The 16099-nt window shown below is 39.5% G+C and overlaps 1 protein-coding gene across 2 annotated transcripts in view; it reads right to left on the bottom strand.

Moving 5' to 3' along the window:
• Nucleotides 1–9371: 9371 nt before the first annotated feature.
• Nucleotides 9372–16099, bottom strand: part of BICC1 (BicC family RNA binding protein 1) — a 333570-nt gene continuing 326842 nt past the window's right edge. Inside the window, exon 21 of one of the 2 annotated variants that reach the window (XM_025397700.1) lies at nt 9372–12031. In XM_025397700.1, the coding sequence (XP_025253485.1) occupies nt 11901–12031 (131 nt within the window). In that variant the 3' untranslated portion in view covers nt 9372–11900. The remainder of the gene's footprint in view (nt 12032–16099) is intronic. The other variant, XM_025397701.1, reaches the window with a different exon arrangement.

The following is a 16099-nucleotide window of genomic DNA, read 5'->3' on the forward strand; positions in this document are numbered from 1 at the left end:
CTTGAGGTGGGCAGCCTGCAAGGAATTCCACCCTCCTGCTTGCTAGCATATGCAGAAAGGTACTCTCTTTTCAAGTCAATTTCCCATTTCTGATCACGGTCCCTCTCAAAACACAAATAGGCAATGTATGACCAGCAAGTCTGCCCATGTTGCCCCAGATCCTTTGCAGCACAGCATAGTGGTGAAGAAAGTTATCTTTTTAAAGTCAAAAAGCTTATGTCTAAACCTCAGCTGACCTCCTACGGGCTATATGACTTTTAGCAAATTAGATATCATGTGTTTGTATCAGTTTTATCATCTATAAGGGGATGACAATAGTGCCTCCCTGTAATGAATTTTTTTTTTTTTCCTGCTGGTATCTATTCTAGCTTCTTCCACTAACGACCCCTCTTTTTCCATTGGGAAGGTACTCCTCCTCCATTCAGTCTATGTGGCTCTTTCAGCTGCACTCACCCAGGTTTCATGGGTGGGCATATAATCCAAACCTGGTTAATCAAAGACTGAGTCAGCTATGAGCACATGATTCAGTTTAAGCCAGTGAGAGTCTTCTACAGGATTTTTGTTAGAATATTGCAAAAGACACACTCTTTCCATCAGTTGTAAGCTTGGAGCTATTAGTAGCCATCTTAGGGAAAGCCAAATAGTGAATAAAGGCAACAGAAAGAACGCAAAACAGGGTTGGAAAAAAACAGATTCCTAAGAATACTGAATACAAGGATCTAATCATGCCTGAAGCGTCCCCTGTTTTTTTTCACGTACATGAGCCGATGCATTCCCCATTTTGTTTAAATACATTTGAAGTGAGTTTCTGTTGCCTGCGTCCTAAGGTGTGCTGACTAATGCATTATCTCTTAAAGTTATTGCGAGAAGTAAATGAGAAAATCTATGTGAAGCTCTAAGTACAGAGCATGGTATAAGGCAAGGGCTCAATACATATTTGAAAGCCAGCCAGTCCATTTCCACATCCTAGCGAGTGCAGAGCCCTCTGGAAGAGACTGGCTCCCATCTGCAGGCCATTTGTGCCATAAAACCCTCTGCCCTTGGTAAGTACCAAAACACCTATGCCATCCTTTTCTCCTTTGAATCTTTGCAACTTTCAGAATTTAGCTGGGTATTATTTCTCCAGGTGCCCTGCCTACATGTCATGTTGATGATTTCATCTGACCTCTTTCCTCCCTGTCACAAGTCATGCCAAATCCAGGATATCTTGGAACATAAACTGTCGGCCAGTTATCTAGTTACAGGGTTCAGGAAGCACTGAGGATTTGTTTGTTTGTTTGTTTGTTTTGAGACAGGGTCTCACTCTGTTGCCCAGGCTAGAGTGCAGTGGCACAAACAGTGCTCACTGCAGCCTCAACCTCCTGGGCTCAAGTGATCCTCCCATCTCAGCTTCCTGAGTAGCTGAGACTACAGGCACATGCCACTGCACCTGGCTACTTAAAATAGAAAAGAAAAGAAAAGAAAAGAAAAATGCTGTAGAGACAGAATCTTGCTATTTTGCTTGGGCTGGTCCAAACTCCTGGGCTCAAGTGATCCTCCCACCTCAGCCTCCCAAAGTGTTGAGATTATAGGTGTGAGCCACTACCACCCGGCAGTGTTGAAGGTTTTAATCTTCATCTTGATTAGCAAAACACTAACTCCTTCCTCTCCAATGCCCTGGAGAAACAACTTGCCTTCTCCCTACCCGCTCTGTCCTAGTCCAACAGGGCTTTTCCCCTTGTCTACCCACCTCTAATTTTATTGCTGAGGTCTCATTTGATTAAAGAAAAAGCCCTAAGTAATAAAATAAATACCACAAATGAGGCAGAGGATCCAAGGAGGAAGAAGAGTGGACCTCCAGGTTCCTTGGCAAAGAGCACTGCGCTGACAGAGAGGGAAGTTGAATGGCAACTATTGGCCAGACCATACATCCGTTAAGTCAGCCATTTACTTCACACACATATATAAGGCCCAGCCCTAGCAGAAGGCAAGGGGGAAAAGATTCTTTTGAGTCTGGCTTCCCTATGATGCTCCACAAAAGTAACAGTGATAGTAATATGCTGAATTTGCTGTTCATTGAATGAAGCCCAGTCTGTCTGGCTAGGAAGGGGCAATGGGCCAAAACACAGGCAGTATTTTTCCCATCACTGTTCCAGGGGGAAGATCTATGTCCAGTCTCCCAAAATAAGCCACTTCTCTCCATTCATCTTGATGCACAGTTTAATATGACAGCCACAAAAATGGAAAGGAAGTTGGATTGGCTGAGGGTTTCTGATTATTAGTAGGGAGCTGGAATCACCTTCCAGGCAGGACAAGCTACAGAATTTGTGGGCCCTAGTGCAAAATGAAAATGTAAGCTCTCTTTTTAAAAGATCAAGAGTTTCAAGATGAAAACAAACAAACAAACAAACAAACAAACAAACAAAGCCAGAACATTAAAACCAAGTATGAGGCCCGTCTAAGCACGGAGCCCTGGACAACTGCATTGCTCACATGCCCACGAAGCCAGCCCTGCCCCAAAGCAAGAGATTCAGTAAAGTAGGAAGCATAAAGGAGGCAGAGTAGTATGGATTTCCATCTCTGAAAGGCAGAATTCTAGCAATGTAATTTTATTCCTTCTAAGTACAAGGTCCAACATACTAACCTATTCTTTAAGCCATCGCATTATACAAATCTTTAGGAAATTTGTGACTAATTTTGAATTAGCATGCAACCGATCTACAGGTAGCAGATATTCTTAAAGGCTGGCAGAGGTTGAAGTGTGTTTTACTCAGGATTGCCTTATTAAGAGCTCTTTATGTCCTTTTAAACTTATACTTTGAAGAATGGATTTGCCAAACAAAAGCAAATTACAACTCATCCCCTGCCTAAGTCTTTAGTATCTAAAAGATGGGGTTAGACTCAAACTTAGAATCATGGAAAAATATTAAATTGGAAATGAACATTGAACAATGGTCCTGCTCAGGGGTTCCAGCTGTGGTGTGGCAGAACCATCTGGAAAGCTTTAGAAAAAGAAAGATTCTCTGAAACTTTCCCCAGAAACTGGTTTTCATTTAGAGTGGAGATGGGGAGTCTCTTTCTATGAAATTTATTGGTTGTAATTTAAAAAGCATTAGGAATAGTGTGAACTAAAGCATCACAAAAGACCAAGCAGAAAACAGTAATTAATCTTTGTAACTCATATATGGCCCTGGGCTAATAGCAGGGAGTTAAAATGTTGTTGCTCAAGTCCCTCCAAGCTGGCACAGTCTTCTTATGCACAGTGGCCCAGGCACTCAGGCAGGGCTGCAGGCATACAGCTGTGGGCTGCATATTCATTAATAAAGCAAGATTCTGTGTTCAGCTCTGGTCACGGCTCACCTTCGCACCTGCTGTGGAGTCCCCTCCATTCCTTCCATCGTGGGGAGAGTGGTCCTGCTGTCTGCCCTTCCCCCTGCCCCGCACCTCCCAATTAACTAGGAGAAATCCTAGAAAGCCTGAGCAGGTTTTGAAAAGGAAGCCACTTTATGGAGCCTTGTGATTTCAGGAGATCCTTTTTGGCAGAAGCAGTTCCCACTACATGGCTGGAGGGACTGAATCCAGAACACGTTCGAGTTCCGCAGACAGGAATCCAGGGATGTCAGTCCTCTGTGCCGGAGCCTGCAGGCCTTGCTGCACTGTGTTCCACCAACCTCTTCCTTTCCCTTCCTACTGTTTTACTTGGTTTCCATCCCTATGTGTGGATGGTTGGTCTTCATAATCCTCAACCAGCGGGTAGTTGGTCTGTTACTGTCATTCCACGTGGGTGCTTCATTCAATTTTAGCAGGCACACTGGTTTGGACGTCCTCTTTACAGAGCTGTCAACTCATTTTTCTAGGCTGTGGGCTGGAGGGACAGTTGTTTGGGATGTGGTTTTCCTTTTTGCTATTAAAAATATATCTTTATCACTGCCTGCTGTGGGTGGTAAGAGGATTCCTCTACTTTAGCAGAATGCTAAAATCAATTTCTTTTTGTTTTTCTTTCTGAGATAGAGTCTCATTCTGTCACCCAGGCTGGAGTGCGTTGGCGCGATCTCGGCTCACTGCAAGCTCCGCCTCCCGGGTTCACACCATTCTCCTGCCTCAGCCTCCCGAGTAGCTGGGACTACAGGCGCCCGCCACCTCGCCCGGCTAGTTTTTTGTATTTTTAGTAGAGACGGGGTTTCACCGTGTTAGCCAGGATGGTCTCGATCTCCTGACCTCGTGATCCGCCCGCCTCGGCCTCCCAAAGTGCTGGGATTACAGACGTGAACCACCAAGGCGGCCTAAAATCAATTTCTAAGAGCATCTTAAGGAGGTAACGTTTTAACATCTGTTAATAAAGAGTGGCTTCAAACAAAGTGGACTGTATTAGCCTTCCAAGGGTGAAAATGGCAATGGGCCTGCCTCCAAAATGCTGTACTGTTACATGTGTGCCCTGCTGGTCTCTCCTTGGAACCCAGCAAACTACCATCTTGAGGATATCAAAGAAAATTTTTTCCACTTCCAAAGTATGCCAGAATCTAGAGGTCCTGCCACACAAAATAAATCCTCCTCCAAGTGACTGAAAATGCTGTTTTCCCTCAATTGTGGGAAAGCATAAATAAATGGGACAAAGTGAGATGGAGAAACCAGCACAGGGGGACTTTGATACATTAAACACACGGGGAGCTGCAGTAGCAGCCACAGGGCTGGCCAAAAAGCAGAAATCAAAAGAAAAGCACATTTACATTGAGCACACATGGGAGGCACATTTTGATTTGTCTCTAAGAGGTTTATACAAGTCACCGTGTCTTAAAGATACTTGAAAGCACGTCTAAGTTCTCTCCACGCTGGCACAGCTGATAAAGCATGCAGTGGCACTTGATAATTCCATATATTGTTGAATACATTCTTAAAGTTTCTTTTATGAAAAACTTATAATTCAGTACTGCTCTAGGAGTGGTCTGTGGACATCTATCTATCTATCTATCTATCTATCTATCTATCTCTCTCTCTCCAAGAAGTATTTATTCTTGGTTCATGGTAAGTACAGAAAGTCAGAGTAAGCATTTAAAAACTTCATAGCAATTTTCTATGATCACAACATTTTTACTATATTTTACAAATATATTAGTCTGAAATAAATTGAAAAACAAAAAACTGGCTTTTCAGCGCATATAGTTCAAGAAATGCTCATATAATGAACACCTGTATTTGCACCAACTAAATTTAATTGTTGTTAACAAACTGGCAGAAATATAGAATCCTTCATACAGAAATACTGTATGGAGAGGACATAAAGTTAGGCAATTAAAGATGTGAAAGTTTTAATTAAAATTGAAAAAATTAAAAGGCTCAAAATCAAAACGTTTTCATTTTGTATTATTTCTTTAACTGGCTTCTCCTTAATTGGCTGAAAAATATTGTGACTAGAAAGTAATGAATCCACTTTTCATATTTACATTTCTCATCACATGGATATTCCAAAAAGTTTGCATTTATACTACGCTTATGATGACACATGGGAGGCAAATATTATCATCATGATTCCCATGATGCTCTTTTCTAACTCGATTCTATGTTCTTTGATATTTTTTATGCAAGTCAGTTCTTTAAAGACATCCTCATTATACTAGGAGTGCCTGGTATAAAATTTATTATATGACAGGCAAAGCTGTAACTTTCCTTAAAGCCTCCCCATCTTCACATTTTTACCATGAAAATATTTAAGGTCGTTTTATGTGTTTTTAAGAAGCTTTTAAATGTATGAAGAAAGGAACAAGATGGAATTTCCCCTTCCCGTTTAAGAATTTAACTCAGATTCATGAAGCAGAAGGTAGCATAATTTTTCTTTGTGGACATTTTTCAATCCATAGGAAGAATTTACCTACAGCAACTTCATTTGGCTTTTTTCTGAGATAGGGTCTTGCTCTGTCATGCAAGCAGGAGTGCAGTGGCATAAACACAGCTCACTGCAGCCTTGGCCTTCTGGGCACAAGTGATCCTCCCACTTCAGCCTCTACAGTAGCTGGGCCTATGGGCATGCACCACACGCGTGGCTATTTTTTTTTTTTTTTTAATAGAGATGAGGTCTCCCTATATTTCCCAGGCTGGTCTTGAACTCCTGGGCTAAAGCAATCCTCCTGCCTTAGCCTCCCAAAGTGCCAAGATTACGGGCACGAGCCACCACTCCAAGCCTGGCTGTTATTAATATCGGTCTATGATTCTGTTAAAGAGGGGAAAAAAATAAGGAAATGTCACCCACCTACGTCCCCAAACTTATAAAACTGGAAAATTTTATCCATAGTGACTTTGAATCAAATTATATCAGCAGTTTGGACAAAAAGTCAATTGTGCCTGGGTGAAAATTTTGTTTGAACATAAATTGTTTTCTAGATGTTTTGCTAAGGTCTTTTAATGTCTAATTCCCACAGCCTCTCTATGAGGAATTAAGCAGCAGTAAAGACAGTGAGTTCAGAGTCATTTGTTTTCTCTGGCCTGGAAAAAAAGGGCCACACACACCCAATTATTGAGCTACTCTTTTTTCTCTCCTGTAACTCATCCAAACATCCTATTATGAAGTTGAAACATTTCGGTTACTGTAATTTTTTCCTAAAGATTCTGGTTCCCACACTGAAATTCTGCCTCCTAAATCAGATTCAGACTCCAGTTCCCAAAATCTGTTCCAAACACATTCATGGCCTAACCCTTGAGAAAGGGATCTTCAAGCTCCACTTGCCTCCTTTCAGAGTGAGTCAAAGTATTTTAAAAAGCAACAAAAATGTGAAATCCCCTGATGAAGTGTTTTTGAAGTGTCCTGGCCATGTCTCTAGGAACGGTCAAATATTATCTAACTCTGTTCGCTTTTTAAAGTGAAAAACAACTAAACAGCACAAATACAGGCAGACGGCTCCTTTCAAAAGAAAAGCCAAGCTCATTATACGCACACAAAGGGAGTTTGTATGAGATCCTGTGGTAGTGGTGGGCAGAGAGAAATAAAAGTGGGAGAAATTCAGCAACCAGGGCTAGGATGGAGGTGACCTTCTGGGTGACAGGGAGTCAATACCATTTAGGGTAATGAGAACTCTCGGGGAATAGGGCCATTAGGCACAAAATATATGACTATCAGAATTGGCTACTAACCTTCTCCACCCATATGGAGAGCCCGGTTTTCAATACTCTGGTGAATCACAGACTTAAAAGAATAAAATAAAAAGCAACCAAATAAGGTACAGAAATGTGACCCCGACCTTCAGGACAGTGTTCTGAGTTCAACTTTATTAACCAGGAGGTGGGTCCCTGAGACTGGAGTTTACAGTTCTGACATTTGGGCACAGGAAATGGGCTTTCTCCTTCTGATACAGAATTATGAACACAATGAGGATTCCTGATGGGCAAAGATACGCCCTTGCAGTGAAAGGAAAATCCTGTATTTCACAGATGAGGACTCCTAGACACAGAGAAATTTACCCGAGGTCTATGGACAAGATCTAAATGCATGTTTGTAAAACGACAAAGTCCAACGTCTTTACTTCTCAGCCAGATGACCTGTAAGTTATCCAAAAGGCTGTTTGAGGAGAAGAAAGGAAGCTGACTTACCTGGAGTGGGACTGTAGGAGAATCATGGCCTCTGGTGATGACTGGAATATTTAATACATTGACTAAACATCAGATTATCAAAATTAGGTTAAATGCACTTCAATACATTTGAATTCACAAAATTACTAAGTATGTAAGCCAGGATAAACTCTGAGCTAATTTAACAGTATATACCAGGATTTATATAGCCAAGGGAGTGAAGTTCCCTTGGAAACAGTCATCTAAGGAGACTCTATTTATTGCACTATTGTCTTGTGGGAGGTCTACATTTGGAATTAACTTCCAAGTATTAATGCATTCTTTGGAGTATTCTTGGTAACAAAAATCACGTTCAGGCAAACTTGATTTCTAAAAACTCCAAAGTAACCTGGAGTCAAGTCTAAGAAGTCATGAGTCCTCAGCCATCATCATCATAGGGTATAGCTATAAAGCAGTGGAACATAGCACTTTGGGCCACACACTCCTTTTCAGAAGGTGATTAAACCTGTGGAACCTAGAGATAGGGAGGGAGGGGGAATGAGAGGAAGGAATATTTTGCATTTGCAAGGCTTGTTTCAACATCGTGGGTACTTTTAACAGGATTTTTTTTTTTAGATGGAATCTCACTCTTTGCCCAGGCTAGAGTGCAATTATTGTGATCTCGGCTCACTGCAATCTCTGCCTCCTGGGTTCAAGCAATTCTCCTGCCTCAGCCTCCCGAGTAGCTGGGACTACAGGCGTGCACCACCATGCCCGGCTGATTTTTATATTTTTAGTGGAGATGGGATTTCACCATGTTGGCCAGGCTGGTCTTGAATCCCTGACCTCATGTGATCTGCCTGCCTTAGCCTCCCAGATTGCTGGATTACAGGTATGAGCCACTGTGCTCAACCACTTTTAACAGTTTTGTTAAAAACGGGTTTCTAGAGAGCTCTCTAGAGTCCCCCTGGAGTGTGGTAAACACATGGAGACCCATATGAAGGATAGGGATAGTCCATCCTCCAACCTCTCCCTCTTTAGCACCACCTTTCTCCGTTTAGAATTCAATTTCAAGGAGGGCAAGGGATTTTGTTTTATTCATGACTGTTCCTAGACCACAGCCTGACACTTACTATTTCTGTGTCATTAGTATGTATATAATGAACCGAATAAGTAATACATGAATAATTTAATATTGAGTCACAGGTAAGATTCCAATTATCAAAAGAATTTTTGTTTTAGAAACAATGTTTAAGAACCACTGGAATGGCTAATTCAGGGGAAATATTCCTGGGGGCATAATGTGTGGAGGGCTAGGTTTTCTTTAAGATTTAGCAAAATCTCAGAATAAGTAAGAGAGTGTCAATTCCGTTTAGCATGAGTCCAGGGAGCATCTCAGTGCATGGCATGGTAAACACACAGTGTGACAGATAACACACTGGCAGTCTCTGAAAGGCGAACCTGGATCAAAAAGCCCAGCATCACGTCAGCCTTTGCTGATAGATGAGGTTGTCAAAGCGGTCATACACTTGAGTCTTTATAAAAGAAAAGAAATAACAAGAATAAAACCTGTTCTAGAACGTTACTCTTTTGTATGTACCTATGGGTGGCCTAAGAAACAATGATTGATGACTGGTCCTGGTTTCACTGACTAAAATAAAGTGCTTTGGTTGCTGGTTGAAAATGAGGAATGTCAATGCAAAATAAGAGAATACAGAATCCATATGCAATTCTACTGCAGAAACATCTTTCAACTTTGCCGAAAATGGCCAAAAAAAGAATTATTTCTTAGAAAACAAAGATAGGCATAGAGTTTATGCGTACAGATTTGCTTTTAAAAAAAGACACACTTCAGCTAGCAAGAGCAATACAAAGGGGTTATATAAATTTATTTTTCATGTAACAATTGATTCAGTTAGAAAAAATTCCCATTTTCAATGTTAATTCCATCTCTCATTTTTGGAAAAAAATCACTAAAAGGACAAAAACCCACAGAAAAATACAATCTGTATCTGTTCTATATTTACAGATAACCAGTCATTATTAAGGCGCAGATTAAAAGTTAACATTTATTCAAATCATCAAAATATTTTGTGCATCATATAACAACTCTGTATACTGTAGTGTCATATTCCCTTCATTGCATCAAGAGAAAGTGAGAGAAATAATTTCCAGTGTTTTTATTTATTTTTAGCCACCCTACTTAATCTAATTTAAGTGGGACAGTTTCCCCTTTGGCATATCAAAGCACTGTTCATAAATCAACTTAATACTGCGTATTCATTCCGTCTTCCTCCTGTTGCAAATGCATGGTAGAGAGCTGGGAAAAGAGCTCCAAATGATTATTATCTGGGAAGGTCTTATTAAAAACAACATTTAGAGTACTGAGTTGTTGAACAGGACACAAATCTGGTATTGTTAACCTGTGTTAAATGTTTAGCATGATGCATTAATACAATCAAATAAGATGGATGATCATCACATGATCCACAAGACCGTTTGTACACATATGCACAGGATGAGTAAAGGGAGTGATTCAGTTCAACATCCTTAAGCAGATAAGGCTTAGTTTAATTTAAAAAGGGCAGTCCCTCAATGCCAGTTATAATTGATAATTTTATGACAGGCCTATTATATATGCCTTCAAGGTAACAAATACCGTATTTTAAAGTGAAAAATTTTCTGTGCGCAAAATGCCTCTTCAATTCTTGTTCTTACTGTAATGGTCAGATTCAGCCATGGAAAAGTGTCAGGCAAGTATTTCTCATCCCATATTTATATAAAAGTACCCAACTCTTGTATATGCTTATCTAATGCCTTCTGCTGAGAGCATGTGAGAGTAGCTTATGTCCATGTAGAAAATCTTGACTACTGGACATAAATAACTCTTTACAGTACAGGTAACTGACAACATTTCCTATGGGAAAGTTTTCTAACAAATTAATATACTTGGAAATAATATTGCTTTGAAGAAACAAAGGCACTTTAGTGATTTTCTTCATGGATTAAAAACACTTCATAAATCTATAAGATCTCTGAAAAGACCCAGGAAACAATGTTGTCTGATTTCTTGGACTTTCACAGTATAAGATTGTAATAATGACTCTAGCCACTTAAAAAATATCTTTTGTTTTTCCTTCAGAACTTAGCTGTCTTTATGAACTGTCACCCTGGAGGCTTCAAGTAAGCCTGTTCATTCTCAACAAACATAAGTCTACTTCAAGCAGACAGATAGGGTTTTAGGAAAGTCCTGTGGCCATACGGAACATAGCTAATGTGTACATGATAAGGATTGTAATCTATTTCTCCTCATAATGGCAACAGTGCTGTCTTGTCAGATGATTATTTGTCTTTTTAAATAAAGTGACAATCTAGGGCTCCAGTTATTGAATGTTGTCCATTCTCTACCATAAATCTCTAGTAAATATCAATTTCATCAATTATGTACTGTATGCTTATAATATCTAAAAATAAAAGTTTGATATAAATAAATGTCCTTTAGTGGCAATATACTAAAAAACAGCCCTTTGCTTCCAGACAACCATTAAAATCATTTTAGCATTACAGGCAGCAGCTAAGTATGACGACTGCAAAGGGTTAATACTGCAAAGTCCATTTGGTCTTTCTTTGCACCTATTACTGTGAACTAGGTCCATTGCTAGGTGTTTCTAGGATGCTAACATACATGAAACAGAATTGGTCCAGAAGCAAGAGGAGTCACTTGAGTTTCCCAAAGTCACAGAATATTCTGCACAGAAACTAAGATCCAGTACCATTTCAAATAAGTTTGATGCAGTCAGAAAAAGGTAACTAACTCTGATCTGTACCAACATGTAGGTGACATGAAAATGAGAGAGATGGAGACAGGAAGAATTTCCACAGGACAAGAAATTAGAACGTGTAAAGTGCTGAAAGACCGCAATAATTATTTTAAAGCAGTACCAGAAAATTCCACTTTGATTATTTTCTAAAAATCCCCAAATACCAAAACAAAACAAGCAAACAAAATAACTCCTAAGTTTTCTGGCTTCCCAGATGTCAATTCATCCTTCATTTTAAGTAAAAAAAAAAAAAAAAAAAAAAAAAAAAAATCAGTGCATATGTTATATAGGTAAATAAAAACAGGAAATAAAGCCCTATCCTCATATTGCAAGTTCTGTCCAACTGCCATTTTTAAAAAGTAATCCACATTTGGTGTTCTGTATGACATCACAAGAACATCTCTCTTTTGTTCCTTTTTGCCATAAAGTACAGGTGCGAATAAGATGCTTTGGTCCTGATACCAGACACCCAGAGTGCTGAGGATGGTGTGCTGTGAAGGCTGTTCACACATCTCCTGTGTCCACTTTACAGTTAGTCAGCGGGCATGTGCCGAGAGGGCGCTGCTACCAGCGGCCACTGACACTAGCAATGTCTGAGTGATACTGACGGGGTAGCCTTCCACTCGCTCCACCTTCCAGGAAAGAGGTGCGTGCATTTGGCGATTCAAAAAGCTTTCTTCGGTTTTTATTTAGTTCTAGAGAGAGAAAGAGAGAATTGTTAGGAGCTCAAGAGAAGTTCTATGTATACTACAGGACATAGCACTAGAGCTCAGAAAATGGTGACGTGGTAGGTTTTTTGAGGAAAGTCAAGTCTGGCAGCAAAAGGAAAACTTTAGTTGATGATCAAGGCATTTCTGAAATACTAGAAAGTATGGTATAAAAGATAGCATATCGATAGTCTAGAGAACAAAGGATAGCAAATAGTTTTTGTTGCAATTCGTAAACTCCTGCCAGCAAAGTTTCTATTATAGTCTGTAAACTATATTGGAGGATGTACCATTCTCAGAACTCTCTAACCAAATTAAACAGTTTGACCTACTCCAAAGGTCATTTCAGAGGCAAGGAGAACAATCAAAGCTCGTGAAAGGACGTACGACCGATGGCACAGAAAATTATTACAGCTACTGAACTCATTCATGTCAAACACAGCAATCATTTAGTTATTAAAGTCAGATATGAAAAGAAGACCCCACACCTAAGCACAGGGATACTGGAGGAGCATCCTGAAGTACAGCTGACCCTTGAATACTGCAGAGGTTGAGGTGCAAACCCTCCTGCTCCCATGTAGTCAAAAATCCCTGTATAACTTTTGACTCCCTGAAAACTTTACTAATAGCCTACTGTTGACCAGCAACCTTACCAGTAAGTTGATGAACACATGTTCTGTATATGTATTTTATATTGCATGTTTACAATAAGCTAAGCCAGAGAAAACACTAAGAGATTCATTAGGAAGAGAAAATATATTTACGTATTCATTAAGTGCAAGTGAATGATCACAAAGTCCCTGTTGCCATCACGGTGAGTAGGTTGAGGAGGAGGAGGAGAAGGGGTTGCTCGTGCTGTTTCAGGCGCAGTAGAGGTTCAAGAGGTAGGTAGGGGTGGTGGAAGGAGAGGCAGGCATATTTGCTGTAACTTTACAAAAATACATCATAATTTCTGTCTGCCATTTTTGCTTTTTTCATTTCTTTAAAAATGTTTCTATATGGTACTAGTCGTTCTTCCACTGTTTTATCATAGAAGAATCCATGTCATTAAAAAAAATCAGAAGCAGTCTTGAATAATCGGAACTCTTCTGCCAGACTGTCTAACGTCCGTTGCTTTCTGGCACTGCTTGCTCTGTCTTCCTCATCGTCTGGCACTGGTTCAGAAACACTCATCGCCATCAAGTCATCTCTGTTAATTCCTCTGGTGTGGTATCTATTAGCTCTTGAATTTCTCCAAGATCTGATCTTGAAATTCCTCACTCATCCTTTACCTTTATTTTATTATTATTTTTTGCCATATCCACAATTTGTTTCATGATTTTCTTGACTGGCTCTATGGTAAATCCTGTGAAGTCATGCATAACATCTGGACACAGTTTTTTTTTCCAGCAGGGATTCATTGTTTCGGACCTGATGGCTTCATAGCTTTTTCTGTAACAACAATGACATCTCCAATGGTGTAATCCTTCCGGCTTTTCATAACGTTTTCTCTATCTGGGTTCTCTTCTATAACCTTGACAATCCTTTCCATAAAGTACCATGTGTAACAATCCTTAAAGGTCCTTATAACCACCTGATCTAGAAACTGAATTAGAGACTTTGTGTTTGGAGACAAGTTAACTAGTTTGATGACTCTGATGTTAAACGCAGGGGGTTTCCAGTGGCCAGGGCCATTATCCAACATTAAAAGAACTTTAAAAGTCAGTCCTTTACTGGCAAGTTACTTCCTGACTTCAGGGAAAAAGTATCAATGGAACCAGTCTAGAAAAAGCATTCTTGTTATCCATGCCTTCTTGTGCTACAACCAAAAGACTGGTGGCTGGTGTTTATCTTTTCCCTCCAAGGCTCAAGGGTGGGCAGCTTTATAGATAAGGGCAGTCCTGATCATAAATGTGACTGCATTCGCACAAAACAGCAGTCAGCCTATCCCTTCCTGTCTGAAATTTGGGTGTTCATTGCTCTTTCTTACTAATAAAAGTCCTTTGTGGCATTTTTATTTTTTCCAGAATAGGACACTTTCATCTGCATTAAAAACCTGTTCAGGTGTACAATCTTTCTCCTCAATTATTTTCTTAACCGTGTCTGGGAACTAATCTGCTATCTCGTGGTTGACAAAAGCTCCTTCTTCTGTTATCTTCACATTTGTTAAGCCAAACCTCTTTCTACAATTAACATACCATCTTTTGCTGTCATTTAATTTCTCTAGCTTTAGATGCTTCACCTTCCTTTTGCTTTAAGTTGTCATATAGACTTTGCTTTTTCTTGAATCATGGAGTCAATAAGTATGCTTTTTTATAACAATCATGCACCCACTCTAAAAGCTGCATTGTCAATGCAGGATAAAAAAGGTATTTTGCAAAAAGTGTAAGGCTTTTGCATCTGCTGGTGTAGCTGCAGCAACGTCTTCTCAGATTTCCTTTTGTTTTCCTTTTTTTTTTTTTTTTTACAACAATAGTCGTTATGCTGGATTCACTTATCTTGACATGGTGGCCAAATGCAGCTACACACCTCAATCTGTGGTACATATCAAGCAATTCAACTTTTTCTCATGATGTCACGACTCTTCTTTGCTTTTGAGAGCACTAGTGGCACTTTATGTGGGTTCTATGGTGTTATTCATGGTCTATGGTACTGTACTAAACACAATGAAAAATACCCAAGAACTGTGAGAGATCACTTGTAACTGTGATATACAACTTACTGGAGAGATTAACTGCTCATGTGGAGACTAGTGCTGTACAGTGCTTTAAATAGACACTTGTAACAATTGAGCTCACCGCAGTAGCAACAGAAGGTGGCTGTGAAATTATTACAGTAGTACTGTATATAACCCAGTTAATTTTATGCAGTTATGATTTAAAATGTCTTTATGTTTGTTTACATTTCTCTCTGCTGCCAATGGTGCCACATATGGTCTGTGAGGTTTTGATAAATTTTAACATGTTAGAATAGATGTGTATATTGTATGGTAGTAAATGAGAAAATAGACTAGTATCTGTATATATTTCACACATATGCATTCTTGACATATCTAACTTTTTCTTAATGTTTTTCAATATTTCCAGGCTATGCAGTTTGGAAGTTTTTTCAAGTTGTCACAAATCTCCAAAAATATTTCCAATATATCTATTGAAAAAACCCTGTGTATAAGTGAATCTGTGCGGTTCAAATCCATGTTGTTCAAGAGTCAACTGTATTAAGCCACAGCTCCCATGGCTCTGCCAACTCATGAAGCCTACACTTCTTGAGTCAGAAATAGTTTTAGAAAGAGGCATATGAGTAGGTTTCTTTGAATAAAAAATTAAATCTAGTAAAACAATCGTATCAGCTTAGAAAATTAATGCTCACAAACAACAAATACTTGAATCTAAAATTTCAGGGCAAACGTGAGTTGCCCTATTAGAATTGTAAAGAAATCAGAGTATTCTGAAAACACTGTTTAGTTTGTCTTTTGCTAACTGAAAGTTATTAACTGGAAAGGTAAACTGTTAATTGAAACAGACTACCTTGTTTTATGAGTATGCATCAACTTCCACCCCCACCTCAAAATCACTGATGTAACTCGTTCTGACAAACTCATGCAAGTACACAGAATCATCAGACTATGCAAATTAGGGTTTTGATACCAACAAATGCAAATACCCTCAAATTTATTCAGTTTAAAATACATTAGAGGGATTATGTAATTGACTTACTTCAAGCTGTCTCTTTGAGGGGCTAGTGCAGGTGGTTCACCTTGTATTTGCAAGGTACTCAGTACTTTTCAAGCCACACACACACAATCCCCTTTTGAATTGTGAAGTTACAATGTAAGATATGGCCATCTACAGTAATGCTGAAGACACAGACTCAGGGTGTAACAGACTGCATGGCGTTAAGGATGACCATATGACCAGACATGCTCCTGTGGCCAAGTTCTGGAAGATGACCAACACCCTTAACATTTTACCCCACTGCCTTCCAAAATGTAAACGCATGCCCTATATGGTCAAAACAACAGTGGAGACATCTCTCTTTTCTTCATATGTAGGTCTTAGGACAGAAGGAAAATAACAA

The sequence above is a fragment of the Theropithecus gelada genome, chromosome 9, assembly GCF_003255815.1.
Source record: "Theropithecus gelada isolate Dixy chromosome 9, Tgel_1.0, whole genome shotgun sequence".
In the NCBI taxonomy this organism is placed as follows: domain Eukaryota; kingdom Metazoa; phylum Chordata; class Mammalia; order Primates; family Cercopithecidae; genus Theropithecus; species Theropithecus gelada.